The following is a 27,864-nucleotide window of genomic DNA, read 5'->3' as shown; positions in this document are numbered from 1 at the left end:
TCTTTCACGCATGGCTCCACAATTAGAGTCTCTCACGCATGGCTCCACCATTAGAGTCTCTCATGAATGGCTCCACCATTAGAGTCTCTCACGTATGGCTTCTCCGTTTATATTTTACACACAACAACGCCATTCGAGGCCGGCTGCGTGGTCCCACAACAAGTAAGTTCCATGTCTTTTTCTGCCTTCGGACCCGCTCACATGGCTCGGTCATCTGTGGCTCGCAATACAATTTTCTTGTGGTGGCTCGCATGCATGGCTTGTGCCATTAGAGTCTCACTCACGTTATTGTTTTCCCTGACTTTTATTTTCTAAGTTGTTGGGTTTTCATTGTTTTCTTTATAAGCAGTCATCCCAAGCCTGCCTTTGCGGACATAATCTTCTCCCAGGCATGCTTACTTCATCTACAAACTGGGGCCAAGGGTGTTGGTCTCCGGCCTAAGTCCTGGGTATTGGTCCATCTTCCAGTAGGATGTACAGTAATAAGGCGCAGCTTACGAAGTCTGTCATGTCTTCTGACACAACAAGTCCTATCACGACTACAGGCGCAGCATACATAGTTTATCACGACCTTAAGCTTATTTTCTGTCACAACTGCAGGTATTATGTGTACGTTCTGTCCTTATTACAGGCAACATTAGCTCGTTAATCGAAATAGCCATGTATTCCTGTGTATGGTTCCCCAGGCCTGGTGAGTTTACACATTTCACTTAATTTACTACTACAGTAAGACGGCAGACGCCATGTTCTGACTTTTTGGCCCTTAATAGAAAGTGTGGCCAGGGAATAAGTAGAGGTAAAGTATTTTGCCACCAGGAACAGTTGGTGCCCGATCAGGGCCCTTGGCGGATGGTTGGAGTTCATCTAGCCCTTCCAACAGATTCACCATTGTTTGTTTCAGTCTGCAGCTCTCAGGATTCAGACCTTCTCATTATAGGGTCATATGTTAGTCAACATAGGAGTAAATCGTTCCTGGTTACCAGCCACTCTTTCAATCTCATCAGCATTAACCATCTCCAAGAACGATGTGGCGGTAAACATGACAAAGAGGTAAGGTAGATGGAAGTCACTGATATATACGGTATATTCCACACCTTAATCGTGAAAGATCTTTTCTGTTCAAAATCTGGTGTCGTAACGGTATGTATATATTACTCTAAACTAAGGTCTGCTCTTTTTGGCCCCTTTAGGCTGCCCTACTACAGCAGTTATGGCATAACTCTACTGCTTGTTGTAGATAGGGTTAGATAGGTTAGGTTCACCTTTCTGATAGCCGATCCGACCACAAGTATTAAGCAATGTATTGCTGCATTTGTGGGAGGGGAGGCTGATTACAAGGCTAATTATACGCACCTGTGGGCCCAGGCTGGCTGATTACTAGGCTATTTATAGGCACCTGTGGGCCCAGGCTGACGCTGATTCAGCTGATTTCACCCACCCACCCACACCTTCTTACAGTCACTTCTCATTAGGGTGGCCCCCTTTAGGCTGCCCTACTACAGCAGTTATGGCATAACTCTACTGCTTGTTGTAGATAGGGTTAGATAGGTTAGGTTCACCTTTCTGATAGCCGATCCGACCACAAAGTAATTCATCACAAAGCAAATTTTTTTGTGAGATTCGGCGAATCAGCTGAATGAAACTTTTAAGAAATTTGCTCTTTTCTAGATAATACCTATCGGACCTCATTCATCAAAATTTACTTACAATAAAGCTATCCATGTTGTTCATAGCATGTAAAAAAGTTTGTAAAAATTGGCTTTTTTTTTTACAAATTTCACAAAAACTTTTCCCTAAACATTTATGAAAAAGATACAAATTATACCTAATCTTTGCCACAAAACTATGTATAAATCTGTTCAGTTTCTCCTGCTCTTTATCATGCTGCAGGGCTGGACTGGGACTAAAAAGCACCCCTGGCACACGAACCTCCCCAGGCCACATATGTTATCAAAAACAACATCAACCTCAGTGTAGCTCTCAGTTTCAGACAAAGTGCTCACTGCCGACAAGTGTCATCCCCAGAGTCTCTCAGGTGTCAGCCAAAACGCTCTATCCAAGTATCATGACCAGTGCTCCCTTCAGTTTAAGCAATACTGCCCTTGTCTTCAGTTTGTGCTCTAGTGCTCCTTCTAGCACTGCACCATAAGACACTGTCCTAGCTTCCTGGCAACCAATTGTGCTACAGGTTCTCTTCTTCACACACAACCAACTCTTGCCCAAAAAGTCTGGAAACACCCAACAACTAACACAACATGCTTGACAGGAGCAGGGATCTCTATATAGCCACTCCCCAGTCTTCTCCCAGACAAGTTTTCATTGCCAAGGAGGGAAAAACTAACCCTACAATGGTCTTCAATTATATAAATGATAAAATATATTGTGTATAAATATTATATGTGAATATATATGTATAAACCTGAAGGTGTTGGCCCTTTACAGAATAATGAGGGGGGAGTTGCAGAGAGTGATGAGGAGAAAGCAAAGCTATGAAATATTTTTTTCTCCACTGTATTTACTGAAGAAAATAAACTGTCAGATGAAATGCAGAATGTAAAAGTAAATTCCCCATTAAAAGTGCCTTGTCTGACCCAGGAAGTAGTGCAGCGGCATCTTAAAAAGATTAAAATACACAAATCGCCAGGACCGGATGGCACATACCCCCGCATCCTAAGAGAATTAAGTAATGTCTTAACCCTTATTTCTGATATTTAAGGACTCTAAGTCTCCCCCCCTCCACCCACACACCACATTTTGCTGTACTTGCCATACAGCAGCACATACCTGTCACATCCAGGGCCTCCCAGGTGACGTCTCCTCAGATGTAGATCTTCTCTGTCATCATCTTCTTCATTTGGTCCATACATCTTAGGTTCCTCACATTTCCATCATCATCCCCCAACCTGGAGTCCCCACAGTGTTATCCTGCTGCTCGCTGTGCTCCCCAATACCCCCAAATACTATCATGAAGAAATAATAGTGCCCCCCATAGTAATAGTGCTCCTCATAGTCCCTCCAATTGTAATTCCCTTCTTGTAGCTGGCCAGCTAAGACCTGTCCTAGGTTGCTAGAATAGCTTATATGTGTATACAGCTGGACCTGCCAATAGCCTTAATACAGTTCCTATGTTTATGTGTTAAAGACAAAAGCAGAGTTATTTACTGTGACAAAATGTTTTGGATGTCATAACTGTTATATTTTGTGTTCACAGAAGCAGAAAAAGATAATATGCCTTTAAGATTCATTATATTAATGTAAGGTAAGCTCAGTGACACAACAGAAACAGCAGAAAGCATAGTGTTAATCTGTTGTTGCTGGGCAGAAATCTAGACCAATCGCAGCCAGCTTCTCACACAGCAAGAGTTTTCACCAATCACAGCCAGCCAGCCTATGGGGAATTCCCCTAGCTGGAATCCTTACTCACCAGAGAGAGGAGCTGACACACAGTTCCAGTCAGAGTCCAGTTTCATGGGAACAAGAGGCCAAAATACCTCTCTACCTACAGCCCCCTCCAAAATACAGTCCCATGTAAATAACAGCACCTCCTCCCCAGCTCACACCAACATGCAATCCCATGTAAACATTACTCCCTCAAAATTCAGTAAATAACATAATTCCACCCACCAGCCACCTTTAACATACAGTCCCATGTAAATAACATCGCTCCCTCAACATTCAGTCCCATTTAAATAACATAACTCCCTCCTTCAGACCCCTGTAACATTCAGTCCCATATAAATAACATCACTCCCTCCCACAGTCGCCATCAACATACAGTCCTGTGTAAATAACATCACTCCTCCCCAGCCCCCTCCGACATACAGTCCCATGTAAATAACATCACTACCTCCCACAGCCGACTCCAACATACAGTCCCATGTAAATAACATAATCCCCTCCCACAGCCGCCTTCCACATACAGTCCCATGTAAATAACATCACCCTGCCCCAGCCCCCTCCAACATAGAGTCCCATGTAAATAACATCACTCCCTCCCACAGCCGCCTCCAACATACAGTCCCATGTAAATAACATAATCCCCTCCCACAGCCGTCTTCAACATACAGTCCCATGTAAATAACATCCCTCCCTTCAGCCCTAACATACAGTCCCAGTTAAATAACCACAACTCCCAGGATTGCTCTGCCTCTCCCTTCACTTACCTCTCCTCATATACAGACATCACCACAGCTACTTCTCGTCTTCACTGCTGTCATCTCATGCACTGGTCACATGATAGTGACATCATCGCAGGTCCTTCTCAACCACTGCCTGTTTTGCTGGTCCCATGACCTGTGATGTCACCACAAGTCCTTCAGCTCTTCCAGTGCATTAAATTCCGTTGTAATGCTGCGCCCGCCCAATCAGCAGTACGGACCTGGCAGTCACTGAAAGCCAGGTCCCTGCTACATACGCTGGCATCAGTGAAAACACTGATGCCGGCGTATTAACCCCTTGTATGCTGCGGTCAAAGCTGACCGTGGCATGCAGAGAGTTTGCGGAGGGTACGAGTGCCCTCCGCATCAACATCGGGTCCCGGCTCTGCAGTGACGGGGATCCGATGGCAGAGAAGGCAGTCTGATGCCTTCCATAGGCATCGGGGCTTGCCTTCTACAGAAGCCTGTGATACCCAGTAAAAAAAAGACATATTGAGTATTGCCGCATCAGTAACGACCGGCTCTATAAACATTTCACATGATCCACCACCTCACCTGAACGCCGTAGAAAAAAAAAAAAAAAAACTGTGCTAAAACAACCATTTTTTTGTCACCTTACTTCACAAAAAGTGTAATACCAAGCGGTCAAAAACTCATATGCATCACAAAATAATACCAATTAAACCGTCATCTTATCCCGCAAAAAAAAATGAGACCCTACATCAGACAGTCGCCCAAAAAATGAAAAAACTATGGCTTTCAGAATATGGAGACACTATAAAAAAAAATATTTTAAATGCTTTATTATGTAAAACTGAAACAAACAAAAAAAGTTGTCATATTTGGTATTGTCGCGTCCTTAAGGTGAAAAATGGCAGGGTCCTGAAGTGGTTAACATCTGTTGTGGGTAAACTGTATGAAGGTTTTCTAAGAGATGCTATCTTGGAGTACCTCAATGAAAATAAGCGAAAAATGCAGTAACAGCATTGCTTCATGAGTAGAGTTGAGCGGACACCTGTATGTTCGGGTTCGGCCGAACTTGAAAAAAAAGTTCGGGTTCGGGACCCGAACTTGACCCTGAGCCCGAACCCCATTGAAGTCAATGGGGACCCGGACTTTTGGGCACTAAAATGGCTCTAAAATAGTCCTGGGAAGGGCTAGAGCGCTGCAAAAGGCCTCAAAATGTGCTTAAGAGCATGACAACTGTTCTGCAAACAAATGTGGGTAGACTAAGGCTTCATGCACACGACCGTTGTTTTATTCCGTGTCCGTTGTTCCGTTTTTCGTGATTTTCTGCGGACCCATTGACTTTCAATGGGTCCGTTGAAAACTCGGCTAATGCACCGTTTGTCATCCGCGTCCGTGATCCGTGGTTCCAGTCCGTCCCAAAAATATAACCTGTCCTATTTTTTTCACGGAAAACAGTTCGCGGACCCATTGAAATCAATGGGACCGTGAAAAAACGCGGAGGCACACAACATTGTCATCAACGTCCGTTTTTTTCCTATCATTTGCATGGCAAACTTGACTTAGACTTTTTTTTACTTTCCTTCATGTCTGGTGATCCTCCAAAAATCAAGGAAGACACACGGAAACGGATCACGGAACAACGAAACCCCATTTTTGCGGAACGGAACACAACAACGGTCGTGTGCATGAGGCCTTAAAATAACATAAAATACAGAAAAATTTAAAATAACAATCTGGATCTAGGAGTAGGAGGTTGAGGAGGCGGACGCGGAGGTGAAGGAGGAATAGGTAGCCAACACTGATTTGTGTTATTTTTTTTTTTTAAATTGGGGTATCCCCCAAAATATTGGGACATATAACAAAATAAAACTAAGAATAAGTGCACTTGAGTACAAGAATGGATGGCTGAGGCTGGTATAAATGTCTATTCTGCACAAGGTACGGACAAGTCCTGTGGGATCCATGCCTGGTTCATTTTAATAAACGTAAGCTTGTCCAAATTGGCTGCAGCCTGTGATAATGCTCTCTGCCGTACTAAACACACGTTCACACTATACACTGGCTGCATGGCAGGTCAGCACCTCCAAGGCTGACAAAGCTTTTCCCCATTTTGGCCATGCTAACCCTGCCTTCTCAGGTGCTGGTGGTGCCCCAGCTGCGTTGGCGACCTCTTCCTCCTCCTCTGACTTCGCCTTGTGCTTACACTGTGCCCCTGCTGTCAGGTGGGAATGCTATAATCAGCGTGCGCTTGTAGTCGCGCATCTTCCGATCAGTAACAGATGTTTTCACTAAATTTAGTTCCCTGTCAGCAATGCAGAGCAGGGGTTCATTCACGGCAAAAGGGGGATCATGTCACCCAGCAATAGAACAGAGGATTTTGAGAGATTTAGGCCCCTATCAGCAATGCAGAGCAGGGGTTCATTCACGGCAAAAGGGGTTTCATGTCACCCAGCAATAGAACAGAGGATTTTGAGAGATTTAGGCCCCTATCAGCAATGCAGAGCAGGGGTTCATTCACGGCAAAAGGGGGATCATGTCACCCAGCAATACAACAGAGGATTTTGAGAGATTTAGGCCCCTGTCACCCAGGCACAGCAGGGGTTCATTCACGATTAAAGGGGGTTCATGTCACCCAGCAATACAACAGAGGATTTTGAGAGATTTAGGCCCCTGTCACCCAGGCACAGCAGGGGTTCATTCACGGCAAAAGGGGGATCATGTCACCCAGCAATACAACAGAGGATTTTGAGAGATTTAGGCCCCAGTCACCCAGGCACAGCAGGGGTTCATTCACGGCAAAAGGGGGTTCATGTCACCCAGCAATACAACAGAGGATTTTGAGAGATTTAGGTCCCTGTCACCCAGGCACAGCAGGGGTTTGTATACGCCAAAAATGGTAAAATGTCACCCGACAATTGAAAATAAGAATTTTTTCAATTTAGGGCACTAAAATTGGCACTTTTTTTTTATTAAAATGGCTCTAAAATAGTCCTCGAAAAGGCTAGAGGGATGTAAAAGGCAGTAAAATGTGCTTAAGAGCATGGCAACTGCTCTGAAAACAAATGTTGATGGGGAAATAACTTAAAATGAAATAAAATAACTAAAAATTACAAATTATTAACCTGCAACTCAGAGAAGGAGGTGGATATGGAGTCGGAGGTTGAGGAGGCGGTGAATGTGGTGTTGCATGTGGAGGCAGCAATGGAGGAGGAGGAGGTCGCCAACAATGTTTTTTTTTTTTTTTTTTATTGGGGTAGGTAGCCCCCAAAATATTGGGACAAATAAAAAAAACAAAAAACAAAGAATCATTGCACTTGACTTGAGTACAAGAATGTATGTTTGATGGTGGTATAAATGTCTATTCTGCACAAGGTACAGACAAGTCTTGTGGGATCCAAGCCTGGTTCATTTTAATGAACGTGAGCTTGTCCACGTTGGCTGTGGACAGGCGATGCGTCTGTCTATAATGACGCCTCCTGTCATGCTAAATACAGGTTCTGAGAGTACACTCTCTGCAGGGCAGGCCAGCACCTCCAAGGCATACAGGGCAAGCTCTGGCCATGTGGACAATTTGGAGACCCAGAAGTTGAATGGGGCAGAACCATCAGTCAGAACGTGTAGTCGTGTGCACAGGTAATGTTCCACCATGTTGTTCAAATGCTGCCTCCTGCTAACACGCTCCATATCAGCAGTTGGGGCCGGTTGTTGCGGCGAGGTGACAAAGCATGTCGGCCATGCTAACCCTGCCTTCTGAGGTGCTGGCGCTGACACAGCTGCGTTGGTGACCTCTTCCTCCTCCCCTGCCTTTGTCTTGTGCTTCCACCTGTCCCCCGGCGTCAGTTGCGAATGCTCTCAGGAGCGCGTCTACCAGCGTGCGACTGTAGTCGCGCATCTTCCGATCACGCTCCAGTGAGGGAATTAAGGACGACACATTGTCTGTAACGGGGATCCAGCAGGGTGGCCACCCAGAAATCAGCACACGTTAAAATGTGGGCAACTCTGCAGTCGTTGCGCAGGCACTGCAGCATGTAGTCGCTCATGTGTGCCAGGCTGCCCAGAGGTAAGGACAAGCTGTCCTCTGTGGGAGGTGTATCGTCTGTGTCCTCAGTATCCCCCCAGCCACGCACCAGTGATGGGCCCGAGCTGCGTTGGATGCCACCCCGCTGTGAACATGCTTCATCCCCATCCTCCTCCTCCTCCTCATCCTCCAATAGTGGGCCCTGGCTGGCCAAATTTGTACCTGGCCTCTGCTGTTGCAAAAATCCTCTTTCTGAGCCACTTCTAAAAGACTGGCCTGAAAGTGTTAGAGATGACCCCTCTTCCTCCTCCTCGTCCTGGGCCACATCCTCTTCCATCATCGCCCTAAGTGTTTTCTCAAGGAGACATAGAAGTGGTATTATAATGCTGATAACGTCATCGCCACTGGCCATGCATGGAGGCCCAGTCATTGGTGGTGAAGTGGTGCTGTTCCGCAGTGCGACTCACCCGTGCGTGCTGCAGCTGAAACTCCACTATGGCCTGCTGCTGCTCGAACAGTCTCTCCAGCATGTGCAAGGTGGAGTTCCACCTGGTGGGCACGTCAGATATGAGGCGGTGAGTGGGAAGGCCGAAGTTACGCTGTAGAGCAGACAGCCGAGCGGCGGCAGGATGAAAACGCCAGAAGCGCGCACAGACGGCCTGCACTTTATGCAGCAGCTCTGACATGTCGGGGTAGTTGTGAATAAATTTCTGCACCACCAAATTCAGCACATGTGCCAGGCAAGGGATGTGCGTCGAACCGGCTAGTCCCAGAGCTGCAACGAGATTTCTCCCATTATCGCACACCACCAGGCCGGGCTTGAGGCTCACTGGCAGCAACCACTCGTCGGTCTGTTGTTCTATACCCCGCCACAACTCCTGCGCGGTGTGGGGCCTGTCCCCCAAACACATCAGTTTCAGAACGGCCTGCTGACGTTTACCCCTGGCTGTGCTGAAGTTGGTGATGAAGGTCTGTCGCTGACCGGATGAGCAGGTGGTAGGAGAGGAGGAAGCCGAGTAGGAAGAAGAGGCAACAGGAGGCAAAGAATGATGCCCTGCGATCCTTGGCGGCGGAAGGACGTGCGCCAAACAGCTCTCCGTCTGGGGCCCAGCCGCCACTACATTTACCCAGTGTGCAGTTAGGGAGATATAGCGTCCCTGGCCGTGCTTACTGGTCCACGTATCTGTGGTTAGGTGGACCCTGCCACAGATGGCGTTGCGCAGTGCACACTTGATTTTATCCAATACTTGGTTGTGCAGGGAGGGCACGGCTCTCCTGGAGAAGTAGTGGCGGCTGGGAACAACGTACTGTGGGACAGCAAGCGACATGAGCTGTTTGAAGCTGTCCGTCTCAACCAGCCTGAATGACAGCATTTCAAAGGCCAGTAGTTTAGAAATGCTGGCATTCAGGGCCAGGGATCGAGGGTGGCTAGGTGGGAATTTACGCTTTCTCTCAAAGGTTTGTGAGATGGAGAGCTGAACGCTTCTGTGTGACATGGTGGAGATGCTTGGTGATGGAGGTGGTGTTATTGGTGGCACATCCTCTGTTTGCTGGGCGGCAGTTGCCAACATTCCTCCAGAGGCGGAGTAAGAGGCCGAGGCGGCAGCAGCAGAAGAGTGAGCCCTTTCTTGGTTTTGAAGGTGCTTACTCCACTGCAGCCCGTGTCTCGCATGTAGATGCCTGGTCATGCAGGTTGTGCTAAGGTTCAGAATGTTAATGCCTCGCTTCAGGCTCTGATGGCACAGCGTGCAAACCACTCGGGTCTTGTCATCAGCACATTGTGTGAAGAAGTGCCATGCCAGGGAACTCCTTGAAGCTGCCTTTGGTGTGCTCAGTCCCTGTTGACGGTGGCCAGTAGCAGGCGAACTGTTTTGGCGACGGCTGCTCTGCTTTTGCACCCTGCTCCCGCTTTTGCTACGCTGTTGGCTCGGTCTCACCACTGCCTCTTCCTCCGAACTCTGAAAGTCAGTGGCACGACCTTCATTCCATGTGGGGTCTAGGACCTCATCGTCCCCTGCATCGTCTTCCACCCAGTCTTCCTCCCTGACCTCCTTTTCGGTTTGCACACTGCAGAAAGACGCAGCAGTTGGCACCTGTGCTTCGTCATCATCAGAGACGTGCTGAGGTGGTATTCCCATGTCCTCATCAGGAAACATAAGTGGTTGTGCATCAGTGCATTCTATGTCTTCCACCCCTGGTGAAGGGCTAGGTGGATGCCCTTGGAAACCTTGCCAGCAGAGTCTTCAAACAGCATAAGAGACTGCTGCATGACTTGAGGCTCAGATAGGTTCCCCGATATGCACGGGGGTGATGTGACAGACTGATGGGCATGGGTTTCAGGCGCCACCTGTGCGCTTTCTGCAGAAGACTGGGTGGGAGATAATGTGAACGTGCTGGATCCACTGTCGGCCACCCAATTAAATAGCGCCTGTACTTGCTCAGGCCTTACCATCCTTAGAACGGCATTAGGCCCGACCAAATATCGCTGTAGATTCTGGCGGCTACTGGGACCTGAGGTCGTAGTTTCAGTAGGAAGTGTAGCTGTGGCAGAACGGCCACGTCCTCTCCCTGCACCAGAGGCTCCACCAACACCACCACCACGGCCATGACCGCGTCCCTTATTAGATGTTTGCCTCATAGCTAGCGTTCACAAAGCAAAGTAAAAAGTGGTTAAGTATGTTAAAAATAATTAACCGCCAATATAAACTCTGATGTAGGGTATTGCACTATTTTTTTATTTTAAACTCTATATGACAGCGGTATTTGTGGCCTAAATGTGACAGTCACTGATGCTTGTCTAATCCCAGATGTGCAGTATATCAGAGGGTATTTTCACCCTAACCAAAAAGCTGTATTTCTGTCCTAAATGTGACAGTGACTTATGCACGTGTAATCCCAGATGTGCAGTATATCAGAAGGTTTTTGCACCCTAACCAAAAAGCTGTATTTCTGTCCTAAATGTGACAGTCACTTATGCTTGTCTTATCCCAGATGTGCAGTATATTAGAGGGTTTTTTCACCCTATCCAAAAAGCTGTATTTCTGTCCTAAATGTGACAGTGATTTATGCACGTGTAATCCCAGATGTGCAGTATATTAAAGGTTTTTTTCACCCAACCAAAAAGCTGTATTTCTGTCCTAAATGTGACAGTGACTTATGCACGTGTAATCCCAAATGTGCAGTATATTAGAAGGTTTTTTCACCCTAACCAAAAAGCTGTATTTCTGTCCTAAATGTGACAGTCACTTATGCTTGTCTAATCCCAGATGTGCAGTATATTAGAGGGTTTTTTCACCCCAGTATGCCAAAGCTGTATTTCTGGACTTGCAGAGAGCCTATGCTGGTGCACTATCGTTGCATAAAATGGCTGCCGATCATGTATTGTTATTGACTAACTGAAGAAAAAAAAGTTCGTTTTCAGCAGTAGTTGGCTCAGGGCAGGCTTAAAAAAATTGTGCACTGCACCCACAAAACACTTTTTCTGTAGATCGCTGAGTACATAAACCAGTTCTTGATAAGATTTCTCCCTGATCTCTCCCTCACAACAGCTGCAGCCTCTCCCTACACTAATCCGAGCAGAGTGACGGGCGGCGCTACGTGACTCCAGCTTAAATAGAGGCTGGGTCACATGCTGCAGTTGGCCAATCACAGCCATGCCAATAGTAGGCATGGCTGTGATGGCCTTTTGGGGCAAGTAGTATGACGCTTGTTGATTGCCTACTTTGCAGCCTTTCAAAAAGCACCATAAAAATCGGCGAACACCGAACCCAAACTTTTACGTAAATGTTCGGGTTCGGGTCCGGGTGCCGAAAACCCTAAAGTTCGGTACGAACCCGAACTTTACAGTTTGGGTTCGCTCAACTCTATTCATGAGGGATCTGTCATGTCAAACTAATTTAAATCAGTTTCTATGAGGAGGTAAGTTCAAGACTTGACCGGAGTGAGTCAATGAATGTCATATTTCTTATCTTCTCCAAAGCATGCTGATAAAAAGTTAGCATATAAAATGAGAATGCTTGGACTGGGAGAAAATGTTTGTATGTGGGTAAGGCTACTTTCACACCAGTGTTTTTGCTGGATCTATCATGGATCAGCAAAAACGCTTCCGTCATAATAATTTAACCATCTGCATCCGTTCTGAACGGATCCGGTTGTATTATCTCTAAAATAGCCATGATGGATCAGTCTCTAAAACCATTGTAAGTTAATGGGGGTGGAATCCGTTTTCTCCTCTGCCTGAGGAGGTGGTGATGGTGAAGTCACTAAAAGGGTTCAAGAGGGGCCTGGATGTATTTTTGGAGTATAATAATATTACAGACTATAGCTACTAGCGATGTCGTTGATCCAGGGAGTTGTTCTGTTTGCCTGATTGGAGTTGGGAAGGAATTTTTTCCCCTAAAATTAGGAAAATTGTCTTCTACCTCAGAGTTTTTGTTTTTTTCCCTTCCTCTGGATCAAGTTGCAGGATAACAGGCTGAACAGGATGGACAGATGTCTTTTTTTAAGCCTTACAAACTATGTTACTATTTTACTATGTACGTCACAATAGACAGTGTACTTCTCTGGTAAAACAGAGAAGCGACTCCTTTCCCTTGGACTATTTGGGCTGTATTAACTGCTACTAGAATGTGCATAACCAAGTTTGAGCAAACAACTACATGCATCAACAACCTAACATGGCAGACAATCTTTCCCAGACCCTCACACAACCTCCCTGCATTACCCCACAGGCTCTGTTGTACTATGTCAGTATGGCATCCATATGAAATCAGAGGCATACGAAGCTACATTAGAGGCCTTGTTCTGTAGCATAGTGCTAATATGATGGCATAACTGTACATAGAGGACTGACTCCAGTTATATGAAGGTTTTTGGTAAGAGTCTCACATAGGGTGCCTTGTTTCTACTCCATCTTGGTTTTCAAGTGTAGAACATGTTTATCTGGATCACTATGGGCCCCAAGCCCACTTGGCCTGTTATTTGCACAAATTTATCTAACATCAACCTTGTGTACATGCTCATTGTGGGAGTCATGACCACAAATCAATGAACATGACATACATTTAAGGGCAGGGCTGGGACAAGGCCATTTGGTGCCCAGGGCGAAGATGGCAAACTGCGCCCCCCCCCCCCCCCCCCCGGCATACTGGTGGCAATTGATCAGGCAAACTGGCAGCACGCTGGCGGCAATTGATGGGCACAGTGGGGCAAACTGGCAACAATTGATGGGCACAGTGGCTGTGTTTGATGGGCACAGTGGCTGTGTTTGAGGGGCAGAGTGGCTGCGTTTAATGGGTACAGTGGCCGCGTTTAATGGGTACAGTGGCTGCGTTTGATGGGTACAGTGGCTGCGTTTGATGAGCAGAGTGGCTGCGTTTGATCGGCACAGTGGCTGCGTTTGATGGGCAAAGTGGCGAAAATTGACGAGTGGCACAGTGGCTGCGTGTGTTGGCACAGTGGCTGTGTGTGATGGCACAGTGGCTGCATGTGATGGCACAGGGGCTGCATGTGATGGCACAGGGGCTGCATGTGATGGCACAGTGGCGACAATTGATGGCACAGTGGCTGAGTGTGTTGGCACAGTGGCTGCATGTGATGGCACAGTGGCTGCGTTAGGTGGCACAGTGGCTGCATGATGGGCATAGTGGCGACAATTGATGGCACAGTGGCTACGGTTGGTGGGCACAGAGTGGCTGCATGTGATGGCACAGTGAAGCTGCCCACATGAAGGACATATCACTATCAGGCTAGGCCAGAGAGACTCATTCACTTCACTCACTTTAGCCTATAGGATTAAAAATAACTAAGATTGTTTAGTGTTCTCCCCTACTACTGACATTCTACCGTCATTGATTGCTGAGCTGGTCTCTCCTGGTATTTCTAGAGTGTGAACTCGTGACAAGAAGTGGAGAACAGCGGGGGACAATAGTGGAACTAGTAGTCTACTTGTGCCACTATTGTCCCCCGCTGTTCTCCACTTCTTGTCACGAGTTAACACTCTAGAAATACCAGGAGAGACCAGCTCAGCAATCAATGACGGTAGAATGTCAGTAGTAGGGGAGAACACTAAACAATCTTAGTTATTTTTAATCCTATAGGCTAAAGTGAGTGAAGTGAATGAGTCTCTCTGGCCTAGCCTGATAGTGATATGTCCTTCATGTGGGCAGCTAGAAATACCAGGAGAGACCAGTTCAGCAATCAATGACGGTTTCTAGGATTTTACTTCTTGTAGGTAGCCCATAGGAGAAACTCACTCTCACTGTGTGCCTCTGGCCTGGCTCTAAGATGGAGGCGCCGCCGCCACTATCGCACCTTACTGGCTGCTGCTGCTGCTGCTCAGTCCTCCTCTTCCTGCAAAAAGAAGGAGGAGGCAGAAGTAGCACGTGGTAGCTGGTAGGCGGCGCCCCGCTGTGCTGAGCCGCACAAGACTACGAGGAGGACGTCGGCGCCGTCACGCAGATGAGTCTGACGACAAGTGCTGGCATTTTGCCAGCAGCATTAGCAAACTTAGCGGCACGCTGTAGGCTGAGTGAGCGGGCATTATAAAATTGTGAGCGGGGCCACAATAATTGCTGCGCGGCCGCCCACCCGCGCAGCTTAGAGGGAACACTGTCAGCAAGCACAGCAAGTGGCGCTTGGCTAATGTGGAACAGTGAAGCTGTACACTGCTGGCACTTCACCTGCGCCTAGGGTTGCCACCTTTTCTTCAAGCCAAACCCGAACAGAAGGGAGGGAGGGCCCCCTTCCAGGCCCCGCCTCCAGCCACGCCCATGTCCCGTCTCCACCCCTGGTCGCTGTCGCACCGCGATCGTTACGCCCCTGATCCCACGCCTGCGCCGTCCCGTTTAGTATTCAGCGCAGGCGCGGTATTTACGGGACGAAGAGGAGAACTCGGACGTCAATCAACTGGACATGGGCGTGCCACTGCCAAAGGGTGAATAGACGGAGCCTCTAGGTGCTGCAGGAACGCCCTCATAGCACCTAGAGGCTCATTAGCATATTATAAGTCTTTATTTTAAGAGAACGGCGGCAGCGGCAGGCAGGGAGTTATAAAACACACTGTTATGTACTCCTGACATTAGCACATCGCTAGTGTCAGTCAGCTACATAACGTAAAGTTTTTTCTGATGATTGACAGATTCAGAAACACCCCACTAAACTCTTTTTTTTTTTGGCTTCTTATAATCCCTATACTGCGATATATGAATACATAATGTTATTAGTCATTTTGGTTCAGTAGATAATGAATAAAACAGACTTTTATAATATGTAAATTACCTGTCTACCAGCAAGTAGGGCGGTTACTTGCTGGTAGCAGCCGCATCCTCCTATCATAATGACGCCCCCTCCGCATGTTGATTGACAGGGCCAGCGAACGCGATCGTCCTCTGGCTGGCCCTGTCTGCTATCAAGATCTTGCGCCTGCGCCGTAGCGGTCTTCAGTCGGCACAGGCGCACTGAGAGGAGGACGCTCGCTCGGCCGCTCCATCCTCAATGCGCCTGCACCGATGACGTCACATCTACACCCGGCGCAGGCGCACTGAGGATGGAGCGGCCGAGCGAGCGTCCTCCTCTCAGTGCGCCTGCGCCGACTGAAGACCGTTACGGCGAAGGCGCGAGATCTTGATAGCAGACAGGGCCAGCCAGAGGACGATCGCGTTCGCTGGCCCTGTCAATCAACATGCGGAGGGGGCGTCTTTAGGATAGGAGGATGCGGCTGCTACCAGCAAGTAACCGCCCTGCCTGCTGGTAGACAGGTAATTTACATATTATAAAAATCTGTTTTATTCATTATCTACTGAACCAAAATGACTAATAACATAATGTATTCATATATCACAGTATAGGGATTATAAGAAGCCAAAAAAAAAAAGAGTTTAGTGGGGTGACAGAAGCCCACACTGTTACATACAATTACACAATTCAAATGTTTTATATTTCTACCTTTTTAGAAGTGAGTGACAGACTAGGACAGGTGTCAGGACTCAGAGTCAGGACTGTCTTGGTCAGGTTGTCTGCAGGCAGGGCACAGTGGGCACTGGTCTGGGCACTACATGGGCAGGCTCAGGCTGCTGGAGCTGGACTGGAGAGGAGAAGAAGAATGATTTCTCCCACGGAGCTCCCTCTGCCTCTCTCTGATGTCATCACTTCCTTATCAGAGAGAGGAAGGGAGGGACTGGGAGGCAGGGGAGGAGCGAGGGGAGGAGACTGAACAGTGAGTGAACACAGCGCTGCCTGGCACCACTGTACTGTATGTAGTGTGTAGACTGGAGGAGGGAGGGGGGAGGAGGGGAGGCTCGGGAGCGCTGCGCTCAGCTGATCACCCGGAGTGACAGCTTAAATATGCGATCGGAGTCTCGGTCGGACCACACTGCAGTTTGAATGAGTAATCCTGTGCCCGGGTCTAAGAAAGGCTTGTACCCGGGCACAGGATTACAAACCCGGACTGTCCGGGTGAATCCCGGACGGGTGGCAACCCTACCTGCGCCCCCCTCCTGTCCGCAAATGGTAGCGCCCAGGGCACCCGCTCCTTCGGCCCCTGCCTTGTACCGGCCCTGTTTAAGGGTCACTATTAATGAATTCAGGATCTCAGTTTTTTCATTTATTTTTTATTTAATGAGTCATCTCTCTGAGTTTACCCAATGTGCAACCACTGTGTGGCGTTTTTTTTTTTTTCCCCATGATCTTTGCAAGACACTGCAGTTTTGCCACACTTGCTAAAACCACAGCAAAAACACCACCACAGGCACATGTAAACCCAGCCTGATACCCAATAAAAATAAAATAAAAATACAGTTCCAACCTGTGCCAGTTCATTTTATATGTTGCATGCATCAAAACTTGAACATAAAGCAAAGCATTAGCCCAAAAGAAATATTACATAGGTATATAGTTAATGGATGGAATGAACACTAAAATAGAAGTATTAAAGTGGCTAGAGCTTATAAGATGTTACACAGTTAAACATTACAACATTGTTATGATAGAAAAAAATCTTACTTGTGGAATAAAATAAGTGCTCAAAATTCTTGAAATTACAATAGAGATTTCTGAAAACTCCTCTCCAATAACAGCTTTGACAGTAGGTATAACGTCTGTGTAATTGCACTCCGTTGAGTTTCTAATGGCAGAAAATTCTGGAATTAACTTCATTGTTGCTTGAATTGCTTTCATGCCGTCTGCACATGAATCATAAATTTCATATCCCAGCTTTATCCCCTGCAAAGCAGTGGAATTATTAATTGTTTCTATAGCATAGATCATGCCAAGGGCATCGGTCATACTTCGCAGATCCAGCCTGAAACAAAATATAGAAATATTGTAAAAGATTGAAAAACCATAAAAATATCTATTAACTTTCACAGGATTTATCTCAGTATGTGTAACACCCCGAGTGGCATTACCACACCTACTCCCTGTTTCTGTCTGGGTATGCAATCTCAATGTCATTTTATGCATTTATTCCAGGTCTCATATATTGTGCATTTCCTGTTATGCATCTGTCTATGTTCAAGTGCAATGTGCCTGGTTCACCAGCAGGTGGCAGCGAATATGGCAGAGCAGTAGATAGAATAGAGTGGAACATTCCATTCCATTCTAACCCCCCCCCCCTCCCTTTCCCCCTGTGGAGGAGTAGGCGAGCCTCATGTCCTGCTGGAAGGGTGGGACCAGTGAGTTCCAGTTAGTTGAGTGCTAGCTGACCCCTGCTAAGGGAGCAGGTCTGCAGTGCTGCATCCCTCCTGGACGTGTGCTGCCAGCCAGAACACTTCCAGTTCTGCTAGAGCAGAGAGACCACTTCTAGAAGTCTCATTAGCCAGGAAGAAGTTGCCCTGTGCCTTGCCATAGAGTCACACAGAAAGAAAGAAGTTGCAGCAGAAAGCAAAAGGAAAAGTTCCTATTTAATCCTGACAGATGTAGCAGAGCCGAATGTGCCTGCCATTTTTATGCTAAAACTTGCTGGAAACCAAGACCAAGTCTGTAAACTGTTTGAAGAAATGTTTCTGCAAAGTAAAGCTGCAGTTGAACTACACTGCTCAAAAAAATAAAGGGAACACTTAAACAACACAATGTAACTCCAGGTCAATCACACTTCTGTGAAATCAAACTGTCCACTTAGGAAGCAACACTGAGTGACAATCAATTTCACATGCTGTTGTGCAAATGGGATAGACAACAGGTGGAAATTATAGGCAATTAGCAAGACACCCCCAATAAAGGAGTGGTTCTGCAGGTGGTGACCACAGACCATTTCTCAGTTCCTATGCTTCCTGGCTGATGTTTTGGTCACTTTTGAATGCTGGCGGTGCTTTCACTCTAGTGGTAGCATGAGACGGAGTCTACAACCCACACAAGTGGCTCAGGTAGTGCAGCTTATCCAGGATGGCACATCAATGCGAGCTGTGGCAAGAAGGTTTGCTGTGTCTGTCAGCGTAGTGTCCAGAGCATGGAGGCGCTACCAGGAGACAGGCCAGTACATCAGGAGACGTGGAGGAGGCCGTAGGAGGGCAACAACCTAGCAGCAGGACCGCTACCTCTGCCTTTGTGCAAGGAGGAACAGGAGGAGCACTGCCAGAGCCCTGCAAAATTACCTCCAGCAGGCCACAAATGTGCATGTGTCTGCTCAAACGGTCAGAAACAGACTCCATGAGGGTGATATGAGGGCCCGACATCCACAGGTGGGGGTTGTGCTTACAGCCCAACACCGTGCAGGACGTTTGGCATTTGCCAGAGAACACCAAGATTGGCAAATTCGCCACTGGTACCCTGTGCTCTTCACAGATGAAAGCAGGTTCACACTGAGCACATGTGACAGACGTGACAGAGTCTGGAGACGCCGTGGAGAACGTTCTGCTACCTGCAACATCCTCCAGCATAACCGGTTTGGCATTGGGTCAGTAATGGTGTGGGGTGGCATTTCTTTGGAGGGCCGCACAGCCCTCCATGTGCTCGCCAGAGGTAGCCTGACTGCCATTAGGTACCTAGATGAGATCCTCAGACCCCTTGTGAGACCATATGCTGGTGCGGTTGGCCCTGTGTTCCTCCTAATGCAAGACAATGCTAGACCTCATGTGGCTGGAGTGTGTCAGCAGTTCCTGCAAGACGAAGGCATTGATGCTATGGACTGGCCCGCCCGTTCCCCAGACCTGAATCCAATTGAGCACATCTGGGACATCATGTCTCGCTCTATTCACCAACGTCACATTGCACCACAGACTGTCCAGGAGTTGGCAGATGCTTTAGTCCAGGTCTGGGAGGAGATCCCTCAGGAGACCGTCCGCCACCTCATCAGGAGCATGCACAGGCATTGTAGGGAGGTCATACAGGCACGTGGAGGCCACACACACTACTGAGCCTCATTTTGACTTGTTTTAAGGACATTACATCAAAGTTGGATCAGCCTGTAGTGTGTTTTTCCACTTTAATTTTGAGTGTGACTCCAAATCCAGACCTCCATGGGTTGAAAAATTTGATTTCCATTTTTTTATTTTTGTGTGATTTTGTTGTCAGCACATTCAACTATGTAAAGAACAAAGTATTTCAGAAGAATATTTAATTAATTCAGATCTAGGATGTGTTATTTTTGTGTTCCCTTTATTTTTTTGAGCAGTGTATATACGAAGCCTGGACTCAATCTCTGTCATCATCCTCTCCACCACCTATTCACCCTATTTGCTCTGCTTCGTCCAGCAACGCTTGGGGTTCTGGATATCCAGGTAGGAGCAACCCTTACACCACTCTGGCATTCCTACACCTGGGTCCCACCATCACCTTCTACATAGGGGGATCTTGTCCCTGGTTGCTGAAATGCAACTGGTGTCACGAAAAATTACATTTACTACATACTAAAAGGACCCTAGTCGCATGTATGGGCGTTGAATATGCAACTAGTAAATTTATATACATTATTTGAAAGCATCATTAATTCCATGGCACTGTACATCAAGGGGGAGTTACACATACGTAATATAAAAATACAATAAACAAGAAACTATTAACAGACTGGTACAGAGGGGAAAAGAACCTGCCTGCAACAGTTTACAATCCACAAAGGAAGGGAGAAGAACAGAGTAGGTGAGGGTAAAAGCTGCTCACCTGGCTTTGTGGTAGCACTTATTGCAGGTGGTAGGCTTTCTGAAGAGGTGGGTTTTCAGGTTACTTTTGAAGGTTTCGATGTTGGGGGAGAGTCTGATTTACTGTGGTAGTCAGTACTGGAGTAGGGGAGAGGCTTGTGAGAAATCTTGTAGTTAATTGTGTAAAGAACAAATGAGAGGAAAACAAAGAAGGAGGTCCTGTAAGGATTGGAGATTATGTGTGGGGATGTATTGGGAAGCAGGTCAGAAATGTAAGGAGGGACTGGTTGTGGACAGTAGAGATGAGCGAACTTCTGTTTTAAGTTCGGCGTCTAAAGTTCGGCGTCCGGTTAGCGGGGGATCCCGATATGGATTCCGAATTCCGTTGTGGTCCGTGGTAGCGGAATCAATAATGACCATTATTGATTCCGCTACCACGGACCACAACGGAATTCGGAATCCATATCGGGATCCTCCGCTAACCGGAAGCCGAACTTTAGATGCCGAACTTAAAACAGAAGTTCGCTCATCTCTAGTGGACAGCCTTATATGTAGTTCAAGATGTTCTTGAGTTGAAAATAGCAAGTGGCAGTGAGTGTGTGGAATTGTGGCTTAAAGGACAGAGCAGAATCAAATGTTTTCCCCAGGTAGTGGACCTGCGAGACCGGAGAAAGCGGCATGCTATTAACTGTAATGGATAGGTCAGGTAGAAGGACTGAATGACATAGGGGAAAGACGATGAATTTAGTTTTCTCCATGTTGAGTTTTAGGAAGTGGGAGGAGAAGAATGAAGATATAGTCGACCGACATGCTGAGATTCTGGATAGCAGGAAAGTGACATCAGGGCCAGAGAGGTAGATTTCAGTGTCATCAGCATAGAGGTGGTATTGTAAGCTATGGGACTGTATGAGCTAGGCCGAATATATAAATGAGGCAAAGTAGGGGACCCACCAGGACAGAGCATTGAGGGACACCAACCGAGAGGGGGTGTGATGAGGAGGTTGTGTACAAATGGGAAATGCTAACAGTTCTTTTGGTGTAGTATGAGGAGATCCAGGAAAGGCCCTGGTCTCTGTTGCCAAAGGATGAGAGAGTTTGTAACAGGAGAGAGTGTTCGACAGTATCAAAGGCAGAGGACAGGTCAAGGAGGAGGAGCACAGAGTAATGACATTTGGCTCTGGAAGCTAGCAGATCATTGGTGACTTTGGTTAGGGCAGTTTTAGTAGAGTGATTGGGTCTGAAGCCACATTGCACATCCCTTCTTGTATTTTGTTTGGGTTCTGTGTGTTTCTTTTCCCTATTGTTTGTGTTAGGCCTGAAGGAGACTCCTGTTCATCCTTCAATTTGGAGGAACAGATAGTCTCATCCCTGCCATTAGTACCAGGGTTCTATAGGGCTAGATAGGACTCTAGGTATTCCTGTGTATGAACACACCTACCTCTGGGGTCTGTTCATACTGGTAGTCAGTCAGGATCTTGGCTAGGGTTTTACTAGGAGGTGTCCTTCTTCCTTCCCTAGTTCTCAGGCCTGATTCCCTGTTTCCCCCTTCCCTCTTATGCTCGGTGTGGTGTATCCCTCCCACACCAAAGCGTGACAGGTGGGATGGGATTGGGTCAAGGGCACAGGTGGTGAAGTGTGACTTCGAGATTAAGGTGGAGATATTTTCTTCAGTGACAGTGGTAAACTGGGTTATGTAGATTTTATTTTTGAAGTATGAGGCAAAATCGACGGCTGAGATGAGAAAGTGCGGGAGGGGGTACAGGGGATGGAGCAGAGAATTAAAGGTATTAAACAGTTGTTTGGGGATGTGGGAAAGATGATATGAGAGTAGCGAAGTAGTCCTGTTTAGAAGAGGTGAATGCAGACTTGAACTGACGAACAGCTTGCAACCAGTGACAAAGTTAGAGGTAGGTGGAGCATCCTTAAAATTGATTTTAGGAATTTCGGTCACAAGCCCAGGGCAAGGACCTCAAATGTACTAGTTTCCAAAATACTACATATACCGTCAGCCACACAAGAAAGGCAGCGAGAGGGAGATTAACAAGTGGCTCAAGAACTGGTGTAGGAAGGAAGGGTTTGGGTTCCTGGAGAACTGGGCCGACTTCTATGTCATGCTCTATCGTAGGGATGAGCTGCACCTCAGAGGAGAAGATGCAGCTGTTTTGGTGGAGAAGATGGCTAGAAAGTTGGAGGAGGGTTTAAACTAGGGACTTGGGGAGGGTAATTGCATTATAGGAGGGGAATGTATTGTAGATAGAAACCTGTGGTGAGCAACCAATAGGAAAGTTGCCTACCCCTTACTATATAAGAACCTCCCAGCAGCCCTTGTATGCAGTATTTTGCAGATCTGAGAGAGACAGCAGTGTTATTGCTGTGCTCTCTGCTTTACTGTGTCATTACATTAGATAGATAGTTAGTTAGTTAATATATATAATATAGATAGTTAGTGGGAGATAGTCAGTGTAGGTTAGATAGTGATATAGTGCGGCACCTGAGGGGTTAATTGTGCGGATCACAGCCTCCTGTAAGAGATCAGGTGCTGCCAGGCAGCAGGGGGCCATTATGTCCACAGTTCTCAGTATATTCTAACTTGAATCGTCCCTATCACTATGGGAACGCCTCTGTGTTAGAATATACTGTTGGATTTGAGTTTTCACGATCTAACTCAAATCCGATGGTATATTCTAACATAGAGGTGTTCCCATGGTGATGGGGACGCTTCAAGTTAAAATATACCATCGGATTGGAGAAAACTCTGATCTGATGGTATATTAATATTACCCGAACACCGAACCCGAACTTTTACTGAAATGTTCGGGTGCCGAGCACCTTAAAGTTCGATACGAACCCGAACTTTACAGTTCGGGTTCGCTGAACCCTAGTAGAAAGGTGACACATTTTCCTGCAAGTGCCAGTTTGCAACAATTTGCAAAGATATGTAACTTTTTAGCTTTTTTCAATACACTCTCCAATTTTCCAAAACAGTGGGCACGGTGTGGGTAGGAGGAGGCACGATGCAGGTGGTACCTCAGCAGAATGACCCATTTAACAATGTGTGTTCAAGAAAACTGTTGTCTGATATTAAACCAATTCAAATACACCTGGCTGGAGTAAATTTTAGTTCACAGACAGGCCGACATACGTCACAATTATTAAGAGGCATTTGGCAAGACGCATTATGTAACCTAAAAAGAAGAAAGGCACTCAACAAAACTGGACCCAAGCAGAAGAGCTCCCAGCCTGTGTGGAGTGCAGTGGAGACAGCGGCAACGGAAATGCAACAGAGCAGTATCTACTAACTAAACCATATTTTGTTAACTGGATGGGAAAAAAAAGGCCAGATTTCTTAAAAAGCCCAGAGGACCATTTTAATAAATCTTCCCTCTAAAGACAGGAGATTCTGCTTCCTAACTCTCTCACTCAAAATCACTGAGATGCAGCATATAGGACAATATAAAGAAGTAGTCAGCAGCATACAGTAGATAAGATATAACACTTACTGTTAGCTGCTGAGTCATGGCTTTGCTTGTCTCTCTCACTGCATCTCACTCCTCCTCCTCTTCCCATAGACTCCTATGAGATGATGAAATTTGATCCTTCAGTGAGCAGGCAGCCAGTGAGAGAAAGTTAAGATCCTTTTACACGGACAGATTTTCAGTCCACTTATCAAGAACAAGCATTCATGGGAAGGCTTGTTCCTGATAACTGGCCATATAACTATGCCACCAACAGTTATGGCCAGTTCGCCATGTTCACCCGCGAACACATGCGGGCTGCCATCTTAAATCACAAGTCCGGCGAGGCACAGGTAAGTCCCTACCTGTGCCTGCGCCGCGAGCCGGTCTGAAACAAATGCGGTCACTGGGAGCAGGCAGTTCCAAGAACAGCCACCGGCGGCCTTTATCGGGCTGTTCTCGGAACTGCCTGCTCCCGGTGACCGCATTTGTTTCAGACCGGCTCGCGGCGCAGACACAGGTAAGAACTTACCTGTGCCTCGCCGGACTTGTGATTTAAGATGGCAGCCCGCATGTGTTCGCGAGCGAACTGGCCATCACAGGCCACCAATCGGCCTATAACGGAGAAAAAACATGTTTGCTGGCTGATTACATCTTTTGTCAGAATGAATCACCCAATTATCGGCAGCCATCTCCCTGTATGATCAGGGATATGTTTCTGATAATACAACTGAAAGGTGGAGGCATTATAATACATCCATTAGTTTAGGAAAGGGAGGGGGAGAAAACTAAGATTACAAAGTTTCTTATATTCATCTGTACTATTGCTTTATCTATCTATCCATCAATACTACAAATACAATACTGTAGGTGATGTGGGGTTTCGCTCTGGTAGACAGGATTAACGGACGCAGTATAGAGGCAACAACAAGTTCTTTGGATCAAACAGTTCAGTGTTTTATTCACACTTCAGGCAAGTGACAAAACAAGCAGTCATATTCAAACAAAAAGTCACCTTGCGGTGTTGATGGTAATTCACACCATGCGGCAATTCTGACTCAAAGAGTCCTTAACCATAGCAGCACCAGCCTGTTTTCACATCAAACAGGTAGCAAGCCTTCATCCAGACACAAGGCTCCCAGATCCCAACACAGAGACACAGCTTCTGAGGCCAGCTGCCTATTTAAGGACAGCCAGGGGCTGCCAAAACCCGGACGGGCACTTAAAATCATGTCCAGTATTTGACCTCACCTGGCTGTAAATCAGCCCAGCAGCACATGCTGGGAGGAAAATACCTGTTTTTCTAGACAAAACCTCTCACTGTGTCACAGTGACTATATAAAAAGAAGCTCCATATTAATATTAATACATAGTAGTTGTATTATGATTTTGCAAGTACTTACCCTATACAGTTAAACCCATCAGCATAAGGACGCTCTAATAAGTTAGTCACTCCTTCATGAATTGGAAAAATCCCTCCAATCATTATGTCCCCAGGTAATCGAGCTACTGGATGTTCTTGCTCATCACATGGCATTAATACTCCAAAGAATGAGAAGAAAATGAGTGCATGTATATTCAGACACATGGTTATAAGAAGTGTCTTTGCATGCAGAGCAAATGAGAAGAAGTGGAAACAGTCTCCAGGTTGTATGCTTTTAAAGCACTAGTAGCGGAAATGAAGAGGAAATTTTCTGTGTAGGACTTTCTTTGCTGGGTGTGTCATTGTCTTCTGATTGATATGGAATTTTGTATGTGGAAAGCACCTTCAAGCATGTGCTTTGAAAAGAAACCTGCACTGATTGTCTCTTTGCCAAAGCGTTAAGTCTTTATTCACACAGTGTTTTGGTCAGTGTTTCCATCAGTGACTCACCTCTCAACTTATCTTCACCCCCAACTTGTGCTGTCACATACAAACAATTTTAGCTATTTTGCTAGATATATTATTGATCTGCATATTCATTTATGTAATACCTATGTGCTATTCTCGCTTTTATGTAACGTTGTACCTGGTTTTATTTTTCTATACTTCAAAATAAAGAAAATTATTGTCTCTTAAAACCAGGATTGGAGCTTCCACAGACATAAGGTATATAGGAAAGATCTGCTCCTGTTCTGTGTTTAGAGCTGCACCTGGTTCTTGCTCAAAATCACTGATGGAAATCACTGACTGAACACTGAGGCTGAATGCACACGGCCGTGTATCGCGGCCGTGAACGGTCCGTGGTATGCCGGCCTGAATTCCTGCTGACAGCAGGAGTGCACGGCGTCATTGGTTGCTATGATGCCGTGTGCTTCATGCCGCCGCTGCACTACAGTAATACACTCGTATACGAGTGTATTACTGTAGTGCAGCGGCGGCATGAAGCGCACGGCGTCATAGCAACCAATGACGCCGTGTGCTCCTGCTGTCAGCAGGAATCCAGGCCAGCATACCACGGACCGTTCACGGCCGCGGAACACGGCCGTGTGCATTCGGCCTGACTGTGTGAATTACACAATAAATATAATGGGCCACATTTATCATTAAACTACACAGCCTTTGTGGCGTGAAAAAGTCGCAAGCAACACATATGATCCCAAATTTGGCATATAGGCAAATCAGGTGTCTGGGAAGTCTTTTTTATTTCCAGCCACAGTTAGGCCCCTTTCACACGGGCGACTTTTCCGCGCGGGTGCAATGTGTGAGTTGAACGCATTGCACCCGCACTGAATCCGGACCCATTCATTTCTATGGGGCTGTGCACATGAGCGGTGATTTTCACGCATCACTTGTGCGTTGCGTGAAAATCGCAGCAAGCTCTATTTTGTGCGTTTTTCACGCAACGCAGGCCCCATAGAAGTGAATGGGGCTGCGTGAAAATTGCAAGCGTCCGCAAGCAAGTGCGGATGCGGTGCGATTTTCACGCACGGTTGCTAGGAGACGATCGGGATGGGGAGCCGATCATTATTATTTTCCCTTATAACATGGTTATAAGGGAAAATAATAGCATTCTGAATACAGAATGCTAAGTAAAATAGGGCTAGAGGGGTTAAAAAAAAAAAAAAAAAAATTTTTAACTCACCTTAATCCACTTGTTCGCGCAGCCGGCATCTCTTCTGTCTACATCTATGAGGAAAAGGACCTTTGATGACTTCACTACGCTCATCACATGGTCCATCACATGATCAATCACCATGGTGATGGATCATGTGATGGACCAAGTGATGAACGCAGTGACGTCATCAAAGGTCCTATTCCTCAAAGAAGAAGACAGAAGAGATGCCGGCTGCGCGAACAAGTGGATTAAGGTGAGTTAAAAAAATATAAATAAAAATTTAACCCCTCCAGCCCTATTTTACTTAGCATTCTGTATTCAGAATGCTATTATTTTCCCTTATAACCATGTTATAAGGGAAAATAATACAATCTACACAACCTTGAACCCAAACCTGAACTTCTGTGAAGAAGTTCGGGTGTGGGTACAACAGTCAGTTTTTTTATCACAACACATTGCACCCGCGCAATAAAAACTGAACAACGGAACGCAATTGCAGTCAAAACTGACTGCAATTGGGTACCTACTCGCGCGGGTTTGCCGCAATGCATCCGGACATGCTCGTGTGAAAGAGGCTTTAGGTCTCTTGCACACGACCGTATGTATTTTGCGGTATGCAAAAAACGGATTCGCAAAAAATACGGATGACATCAGTGTGCATTCCGTATTTTGCGGAACGGAACAGCTGGTCTCTAATAGAACAGTACTATAGTTGTCCGTAATGCGGACAATAATACGACATGTTATATTTTTTTGCGGAACGGAAATACGGAAACGGAATGCACACGGAGTACCTTCCGTTTTTTTTGCGGACCCATTGAAATGAATGGTTCCATATATACGGTTCACAAAAACAAGGAATGGAAACTAAATGAAAATACGTTCGTGTGCAAGAGGCCTTACAATGTCTCCATCCCAAAAGCACTTACATGTGAGCTGACAGTTTATTCCTAATATTATTATTAATAGAGAAGTACAGAATATATATAAATAATACAGCACTCACTATCAGAGAACTGTGTGTGTGTGTGTATATATATACACTCACCTAAAGAATTATTAGGAACACCATACTAATACGGTGTTGGACCCCCTTTTGCCTTCAGAACTGCCTTAATTCTACGTGGCATTGATTCAACAAGGTGCTGATAGCAT

General features: G+C 46.4%; 1 protein-coding gene across 1 annotated transcript in view; it reads right to left on the bottom strand.

Moving 5' to 3' along the window:
* The window catches only part of LOC120999206 (G-protein coupled receptor family C group 6 member A-like), a 44,617-nt gene extending 19,409 nt beyond the window's left edge, over positions 1-25,208 (bottom strand). The window contains exons 1-2 of the mRNA XM_040430080.1: positions 25,075-25,208; positions 17,146-17,443 (exon numbers count right to left, since the gene is read on the bottom strand). Coding sequence (XP_040286014.1) covers positions 17,146-17,443; positions 25,075-25,208 — 432 coding nt within the window. The remainder of the gene's footprint in view (positions 1-17,145; positions 17,444-25,074) is intronic.
* Positions 25,209-27,864: the final 2,656 nt, after the last annotated feature.

This window comes from Bufo bufo, chromosome 4, assembly GCF_905171765.1.
Source record: "Bufo bufo chromosome 4, aBufBuf1.1, whole genome shotgun sequence".
In the NCBI taxonomy this organism is placed as follows: Eukaryota; Metazoa; Chordata; class Amphibia; order Anura; family Bufonidae; genus Bufo; species Bufo bufo.
The sequence above is the reverse complement of the archived record's forward strand: the minus strand, read 5'-3'. Positions and strand labels throughout refer to the sequence as shown.